The sequence below is a fragment of the Triticum aestivum genome, chromosome 6D (genome assembly GCF_018294505.1).
Source record: "Triticum aestivum cultivar Chinese Spring chromosome 6D, IWGSC CS RefSeq v2.1, whole genome shotgun sequence".
NCBI classification, from domain to species: domain Eukaryota; kingdom Viridiplantae; phylum Streptophyta; class Magnoliopsida; order Poales; family Poaceae; genus Triticum; species Triticum aestivum.
In genome coordinates this window covers 62,318,441-62,327,677 of record NC_057811.1, presented here as the reverse complement: position 1 = coordinate 62,327,677, position 9,237 = coordinate 62,318,441, and the positions used below count along the sequence as shown (strand labels likewise).

General features: G+C 45.4%; 1 protein-coding gene across 2 annotated transcripts in view; it reads left to right on the top strand.

Moving 5' to 3' along the window:
- The first annotated feature begins 2,382 nt into the window (after positions 1–2,382).
- Positions 2,383–9,237, top strand: part of LOC123143543 (disease resistance protein PIK6-NP) — an 8,457-nt gene continuing 1,602 nt past the window's right edge. Inside the window, exons 1-3 of one of the 2 annotated variants that reach the window (XM_044562488.1) lie at positions 2,383–2,904; positions 3,164–3,738; positions 5,101–5,322. In XM_044562488.1, coding sequence (XP_044418423.1) covers positions 2,398–2,904; positions 3,164–3,738; positions 5,101–5,233 — 1,215 coding nt within the window. In that variant the 5' untranslated portion in view covers positions 2,383–2,397 and the 3' untranslated portion in view covers positions 5,234–5,322. Of the gene's footprint in view, positions 2,905–3,163; positions 3,739–5,100; positions 5,323–9,237 lie in introns of those variants that run through there. The other variant, XM_044562489.1, reaches the window with a different exon arrangement.

The window sequence follows — 9,237 nt, the reverse complement described above, 5'->3', positions numbered from 1 at the left end:
CGGGATTTGTCAGCACATTCGGGCGGCTTTGCTGGTCTTGTTTACCATTGTCGAAATGTCTTGTAAACCGGGATTCCGAGACTGATCCGGTCTTTCCGGGAGAAGGTTTATCCTTCATTGACCGTGAGAGCTTATGATGGGCTAAGTTGGGACACCCCTGCTGGGTATTATCTTTCGAAAGCCGTGCCCGCGGTTATGAGGCAGATGGGAATTTGTTAATGTCCGGTTGTAGAGAACTTGACACTTGACCTTAATTAAAACGCATCAACCGCGTGTGTAGCCGTGATGGTCTCTTCTCGGCGGAGTCCGGGAAGTGAACACGGTTTCTGGGTTATGTTTGACGTAAGTAGGAGTTCAGGATCACTTCTTGATCATTGCTAGTTCACGACCGTTCCGTTGTTTCTCTTCTCGCTCTCCTTTGCGTATGCTAGCCACCATATATGCTTAGTGCTTGTTGCAGTTCCATCTCATTACCCCATCCTTTCCTTTAAGCTTAAATAGTCTTGATCTCGCGGGTGTGAGATTCCTGAGTCCTCGTGACTCACAGATACTTCCAAAACAGTTGCAGGTGCCGATGATACCAGTGCAGGTGACGCAACCGAGCTCAAGTGGGAGCTCGATGAAGATCTTGTTCGTTGTGTTGTTTCTTTTCATTTTGATCAGTAGTGGTGCCCAGTTGGGACGATCAGGGATCTAGCAGTTGGGTTGTCTTCTTTTCTTTTGGTTCCGTAGTCGGACCTATGTGTGTTCTCTGAATGATGTGTGATTTATTTATGTATTGTGTGAAGTGGCGATTGTAAGCCAACTCTTTATCCCATTCTTGTTCATTACATGGGATTGTGTGAAGATGACCCTTCTTGCGACAAAACCACAATGCGGTTATGCCTCTAAGTCGTGCCTCGACACGTGGGAGATATAGTCGCATCGTGGGTGTTACAGTGAGCCTCATCTTGGTTTTCAGCCCGAGGTGCCCGTCGTAAATTCCGAATAACATCATAATATAGCTTCTCTTCATCAACCCCAGAATTGTAGTCATCAGGCTCCACTTCAAGGGGGACCCTACTGCCGTTGCCCACACTTGTCGAGCCACCACATCGCCGTGCACCAACTGAACTGTTTTGGCTAGAGATGCCATTACGATGACTTGGTTCTCCCCGAGATGTTGCACCCGTCATCCTAGGTCCAAATGCCTGCTCAAGCACATCAACTTGCAGCCTCACATGAAAATTATGTTTCTCTTTATGCCTAACAAACATGGTAGCCAGCTCTTCATCATTACTAACTGTCACCCATTTCTTTTCCCAATCATAGTATTTGTATACCACTTCATCAAGCAAACCCCAAGGATATTGGCTACAAATTACCTCCCCAAATTGTCTGAAACTACAATTACTAGCCATTGGCAACCGATAATCGAAACCTCCTTGGTATTTCTTCTTATCCTTTGCATCGAACATGTACCGGTCCCTTCTAATGTGCACTAAGAAAGCAAACCGCAACTCCATCCTAACCGACGAAAAACAGAGACGCAATCAGCACACTAATTGGGCAAACCTACTCAAATCGACTGTTCAAATGCACAACTAAGCTCAATCTAAACAGGAGGCGTGACTTACCCCTCGGGAACCCAGTCGTGGACGCGGCGGATCTCCGGCCCGATGCCTGCCTCGCCAAATACTCCAGGGTCGCCGCTGCTCGCCATTTCGCCCTAGGGTTCTTCCTCCTAGTTCAAACAGCTCAAACAGCCCCCCACCTTTGAGCGCTCCGGCCGGGCGCACGGAAGGAGGCCGCGCCGCGGGTCGAGCAGGTGGCGGGCGCCCCACTCGTGGCGTCGCAGGAAGGTGGCGGGCGTCGTAGGTAGCCGTGGAGCGTCGGTGCAGGACGGTAGCGGCGGAGCAGGCCGTGCAGCTGGTGGCGGGGCAGGTGCTGGCGGCGGCGCAGGTGGCGGCGGTGGCGCAGGACAGCCAGCCGGCGGATGGGCAGAGTGGGCATCGACGCGGAAACCACTGGGGATTTTGGGAATTTTGTTGCACGGGCCCACATGTCAGCTCCAGACCCACGTCCACGCGGCCCCACGTGTAAGCTCCGGACCCACAACCACTAACGCCGGCGGACGGAATGGACTCAAATCTGGCCGTTTGGCCTCGTCATAGTAGCTGTGCATGGACTAAGGGCAAAACTGAGCACAATTCGTATCTGAGGGCAAAACTGAGCACATGGATACCACTAAGGGCAGAAGGATAATTAACCCTATTATGTGTTTGTGCTCTGAAAAAAAAACAGGTAAAAAGGACGATGCCCTACGCCGCTGTATAATGTGTTACAGGCTGCACGGTTACGAGAAATGTTACAAGCACATTGTTATCGTCGGAATCTTGATGGGTCTAGTCGTGCTGAATGCTGTCAGCTTTTGCATATGGCCTGCCATATATCACGCGCGCGGTAGTGAATCTTGCAGCCAAGTCTTTCCTAACGTCAGGTTGGACAGAAGCATTATTGCGTTGCACTGTTGGTGTCGTGCTTTTCTACCATCCGTGGCTTCTTGCATACTGCCGCTGCATCAAACTGACCAACGTCGGTGCTCTCTCCACCATACAACCACTCTGCTTCTTCCTCCCGAAACCTCCTAGTATACTGTGTCTCCTCCACCGCTCTTGCTTGGCAGTGGCAAAGGAGATCCTCCCACCGATGGAGGGGGTGATGGCGGCGAGCGCCGTGACAGGAGCGATGAAAACGCTCCTCCCCAAGCTCGTCACCTTGCTGGAGACCAAGTACAAGCTGTGCAGACGTGTGAAGAAGCAGATCTCCTCCCTGAGAGATGAGATGAGAAGCATGAACGCTCTGCTCGTGAAGATGGCCGGGGCGGAGAAGCTCGATGTTCAGCAGAAGGACTGGCGTGACAAGGTGAGTGTGCAATCTTTTTTTTTCTTTTTTTCTTTTGACAGGAAAACAGTAGGAAACGATCCTTATTATGTAGTACTCCCTCCGATTCGTAATACAAATATTATGAATCGGAGGGAGTATATAAGAGTGAAAATCTGAAATGCACAACTATACAGACCAGGGAGAGAATGTATGCTAGTACACATTATGTTGTATCGATCCAGGTCTTGAAGCTAGTAGAAGTAGATGTGTAACCACAGCAAGATCTTGCTTGAAACAGGTGCGTGAGCTATCATATGACATGGAAGACTGCATCGACATCTTCACAAGTGAGCTCGACGGCGGTGATGCTAAGGCTGGGCGTCTGCGCAGGCTTAGGAAGCTCAAGGCGCGCTTCAAGATTGCCGTCCGGATTGAAGAACTCAAGGCTCGGGTGCGGGAAGTAAGCGATTGCCGCGTTCGGCTTGAGTTTCATGACCACAGTGGTCGGCCTCAGGACCATGTGGCCATTGACCCTCGTGTTACGGCACTCTATCCCGGACCCAACAGCCTTGTAGGCATAGATGGCCCAAAGGAGATGCTCATCGAATTGTTGCAGAAGGAAGAGGATGCGCAGCAACTTAAAGTGGTATCTGTTGTTGGATTTGGAGGCATGGGCAAGACAACTCTCGTCAAGCAAGTTTATGATAGTATCAAAAGTCAATTTCACTGCACGGCTTTTATATCGATGTCTCAAAATCCCAATATTATCGAGATTTTGCGGAAGATGGTCAAAGAGTTACTGCACTCTGGGGCTCCAGGAGCTGATGAGGCAGAACTCATCGATATCCTCCGGACAAATATGGAAAACCGAAGGTATGCTCAGCTCTTATGACTATTTCAGATTGACAACGGAGTATAAATCTCCAAAGATTTGCTTAGTGCAGCCTGATTGTGTATGGTGGTCCACAATCATATCCTACGAAGTACGAACTAGATTTGCTTATCTAGGTAGTTTCTTTTCTCCCTTGAGATGGTTCCTCGTAAAAAAAAAATCTGAGTCGTTCATTCACTAAGGATACATATTTGACCAATTTAATTATAGCAACTACTTGTCAAAAAAGAAATGTTCAAAGGAAATTTATAATGAGTGTTCTTTTTCCCCTTTGGATAGCAAATATTCACAGAGCTTCTATATATAATAGGCATGCATTATTGTTGGATAGCATTTTTTCATTTTTTATTCATCACAACCTTTCAAGTGATACGAAAATTTGCACTAACCTCATACCAATATTATAGAGTATATATTTAATTTATACTAGTCATCAACCCGTGCATTCGCACGGATTGGTTATAATATTTTCTTTCAATCTATATTACGAACAAATATGGTTTTATGATATTGTTGAAGAATGTATGCATATGAGTAGATGAAATCATCATCTAGCACCACCAAGCCAATATGTTTTGTGATACTGCAGTATCACATTATATTACTCGAGAGGTCATCACGTGATGAAATCAGAAAATAAAAGATGCAATCATGTATGAACAATTGCCATTATTTTATGTTTCTTGATCTGTTAGGGGGAGAACTGCCGGATACACTGCTTATTTTGTTATACATAGGGCGTGACATTTTATACATGCAGCTATTTGATATATGTTTTAACAAAAAAATCCAGGTAGTGGAGCAGTTTGATTTCCATTTCGACACAACTATTTTCATGTATGCTAATATATCTTGAAATATATATAGAAACATTTTCAAAATGATTGAGTGATAATGCATAGTACCGTAGTACTTTCATGAAAAACAGCTTCGTAGTCTCATAAGTTTATAGTGCGTTCTGAACATTTATTTTCTGAATATTAAATAGTAACATAGAATTTTCATTAAAAAGTATCGTAACCACATAAGTGTATAGTCCTTCATGATCATTTACTTTTTGAATATCAAATGTCAAAGTAAAATAATAATAGTGTTTTCGAAGTTGCCAAAAAAAATAGTGTTTTTCTTTTAACAAGGATTCCATTGAGCAAGAGAAAAAATAGATATTTAGAAACCTCAAAATAGGTAACCATAAAACATGTTACCGGCAATAGAAAAAATAGTGTGCTACCTAAAGGAAAATTGTGACACAAATCCGTTGAGAAGCTCCTCACACACCCATGTAAGATAAGGAAGGAAATACAGTTGGTGTGATTTTTTAATGATTATTTTCGGTGAAACAGAGCATTGAGGCACACCGGAGTGGAAGTAGGTTTAGAATGGCATTATCGCAACATCAGAGTGTTACGTCAAGCGTCCTACCGAGAAGAGGAACCAACGGCAATGCGTTCGTCTGTACCATCTCAAACTGGCTAAATTGAGAAACCCGCCACAATAAAATCCCGCTTATGTTGTTCCCCATGAAATAAATGAATGCGTAAGAGATTAGCAAGAATTTTTTTAAAGAAAGTTCGAGCTTTATTCATTAGAAATAATCATTACATCGTTTATGAGGATTGGTACAATTGCATTATGTGGTTCCTCGCGCCAATTAGAAATGAAGGAAAATCTAACCAACTTGGCAAGTTCATGAGCAATTTTATTTGCTTCTCTATTACAATGCTCGAAGCTAGAAATAGAAAAATCGCAAGCTAAGTGAAAACAGTCATCAAAATTGCAATTGCTGCCCCCGACGATCGTCCTCCTTCGTTCATGGTCTCGACCACTTCCATATTATCCGAGTTAATAATTATGCGATTACAACCCGTCCTTTATACAAGCGATAGGCTAAATTTTAGCGCCAAAGCTTCAGCCATCAACACATCTACACACCAGTCAATCTTACCATTTCCCCCACCGATGAACCTACCTTTGTCATCTCTTAAGACCGCACCGATCGTACCCCTGAGAAGGCCGTGGTCAAAAGAAGTATCAACGTTAGTTTAACAAATCCCGTCGGGGGGCTAGACCATCCTCCTCTTTTCATGGAAGCCTTCGGCGAGGAGGCATTAACAAAATTGGCAGTGAGAGCGCGTATCCCCATGGATATCTGTTGTGCATTCTGAGTAGTCTCATTGTGTACCAATTTGCGCCTTTCTCACCACAAGTACCAGGCTGATATGGCAATCATGTCATGCACATTACAAGTGCCCATAATACATAGTTCCTGATCTGGTAATGAAAGTAAATATTCCAAGATTGCCTCACCCGCATAGTCTATTTTACAAGCTCTGTCGATAATATCGTCCATCCCTAGTCTTCTCCAGACTTCTTTTGCTACGTCACATAGAAACAACAGATGTTTTGTGTCTTCTGGCCCAGATGAGCAGGCAGGATACTTAGGCGAGACTTTCACATGTCTATTAGCTAAGTTAACACGACACGGAAGAGTGCCGTGAAGTGTACGCCAAATAAATATTTTAACCTTTGCTGGACAAGCAGGTTTCCAAATCCTCGCCCAAATAGGATTGACCGTGGTACGTCCCATCCCATTGATATGTCATAACTTGTTCCCATATTGGTGGTCCCATTCCACGAAATAAGCAGATCGAACCGAAAAAATCCCATTTTTTGTGAAATTCCAAGCTACGAAATCTGACATATCATGTTGCGATATCGGGATCGCAAGCACTCGCTGAACATCAATAGGCCATAGAGTCTGTCTGAGAAGATCCCAACTATTTAGGATTGGATCAATCAAATCTGCTACCTTCCGTAACAACTGGCCTCCCTTAGGGGTAACAATTTTACGGTTTGCACAATTTGGAATCCAGGCGTCCTCCCAAATGTCCATATTCTGCCCATTTCCTACTCGTCAAATATGACCACGCTTCAAGGAGCTCACACCCGCCATAATACTTTGCCAGGTGAAGGAAGAACCCTTCTTCAGGCAGTGTTCAACAAGTCACCGTCAGGATAGTATTTGACTCTCAAAATAGTAGAACATAGAGAATCCGGATTCTCAATAAGACGCCAAGCCTGTTTAGCAAGCATAGCCAAATTGAAACAATGGATATCCCGAAAACCCATTCCTTCTTGGTTCTTGGGTACACACATTTTCCACCAAGCCATCCAATGCATCCTCCTTTGGTTGTCCTCATCTCCCCACCAGAAATGCGCCATCATGTCAATAATTCCTTTGCAATTTTTTTTAGGAATTTTAAAGACCGACATTGTTTAGGTGGGAATAGCTTGAACAACCGCTTTAAGTGTTTAGGTGGGAATAGCTTGAACAACCGCTTTAAGTAAGATCTTCTTTCCTCCAGCCGACAGAAGTTTTTCCTTCCGCTTTAAGTAAGAGATTAGCAAGATTCATGTGTTGTAAGATGAAAAAGGATTGTAACCCGATTCTGGTGATAGGCACGTACAAGGCTGTTCAGAATCACAACTTAAGCGCCGGCCATGCGCTCCACCCCCTTGGTGACGTACCCCACTATGAACTATTTGGCGGCATCCATGGAGAAACCATGAGGAGTGCTCCTGTAGTGCCCAACGTTTTGGCTACCGAATCCCAAGAAAATACCGAGGGTGGGCGAGAAACACGGATACGGAGGTTACTGTAAAATTCCAAGGAAATACCACTTGAATTTTTTTAACGTAATTTGAATTCAAATTTTTCTGAGCTAGGAATAGATTAGTACTGAGATCAAGTAGTTCACAAACTCGCGGGAAGGGAGGGCCATATTAACCACCAGACCACAGCTACTTAGATGTTCTACAAGAGTTTCTGTCCTACTTGACCATACTGTCGCCGTTCAAATTCAGAATTTTCAAAAAAATTGACTTTTTTTGCTTGGTACACAGCTTTCTCATGGGGCAGAGAGAAATGCCAATACCGGGCGTTATCCGAATTTTCCGCCCGGTACTCAAAACCCTGCTAGTGCCCCAGGGAGTTGCTTTACATTCATCAATGTAGTCTTTCATCGACCACCATTTAGTTACGCACAACTTACAGAATCCCAATATCCCTTCTTTAATCATGCAGCAAGTCGTTTAATTACACGCCACTTAGTTAGCCCACATAAGACAACATATTTCTTCCTTCCTTCACAAGAAAAGATCCAATGCTTTCTCCTCCTATCAGCACCGCTACCGATCCGTCCCATCTCGGATGGCCTTTGGGCCATGGAGGTGCGGAGGACCTCAGCCCCCGCCGGCGGGAGGGACCCGTTCTGGTTGGGGCTATGTGGCGGTGGAGATATCCCTCAATAGGAATAATATCTCCCATGTTCTATCCCTGTCCCGATGGTGCGTCTAGCATCGTCGGAGGGTATGTGGAGGTGTGCTTTGTTGGATCTTGCGGGATTCGATCAATGCTAGTCTTCGATGGATCTGTTTAGATCCGGTCTTTGTTCGTCTTCATTTGGATGTTTATAGATCATTTCGATCTATGAATTTTTTCATCGACGATGGTTGTTGCTCTGGTCCTATGCGGCATTACCATGACGACTTCCCGACTGTCTACTATAACAAGGTTCACCCAGCTCCAGCGAGAGAGGGGCGATGACTACGGCCTGCCTTTGGCTCGCTCTAGTGTTTGTAGTCATCGCTACGTGGTCTACAGACCTAGTTGTAATTTTTATTACCTCAGTTGTTTTTGTACTGTCATAATTAAAGATGAATAGGTTGGAAGTTTCTCACGCAAAAAAACAAAAATCCTTCCTTTAGCGGGACTCATTCTCTTCTTCTCACGTCATCATCCTCGTCCTCCGCTTATGATTCTCGAGCCGATTTATTGAGTTAGATCGATAACAGGTAACTCCAAGATGTATATAAATTGGTGGTTTTGGTTCTAAGAGCAAGGTCGTACTATTTAATGATAATAGGAGTCGTCTTATTGAGTTGGTGGGTATTTTTTTCAAGCCCTGCAGGGCCTAACGCATCATGCTTATGTAATTGCAGCCGGTCTATTCAGAGCGGAGGTTACAAAGAAAATGCTAATTTATTTTTGTGCATATATTATTTACCTACGGCCCAATGAAAGGGAAAAAAAGGATGCGGAGCAGGCTCCTTGACCCATCTAGGGGATTGACCTCTATGACTCAATCAAAGGGGAAAAAGATGCGGAGGAGGCCCTTGACTGCACGGTTTGAAGGTCACCTCTAAAAATTTGGGAAACGTTTGAGGCCGGGGCACCGGCGGAAACATTGGGCCGGTCTCCCTCTTCCCCGCGTCTCCTTCACGGGGCGCGCGGAAGCCCTCTTCTTCTGCCCCCCCTCCCCACCCCTTCCCCATCCCTTCCCCTCTTCCCGAGCTGCGACTGGGCCACCACGAGCTACTTCGCCGGCGGCCAGGCTCCCCTCGCCGACTGCCATGGCTGCCTGCCGCCATGGCCAGATCCATCCCCTACCTCAAGCCTTCACGCGGGCGCATCCCCTCCC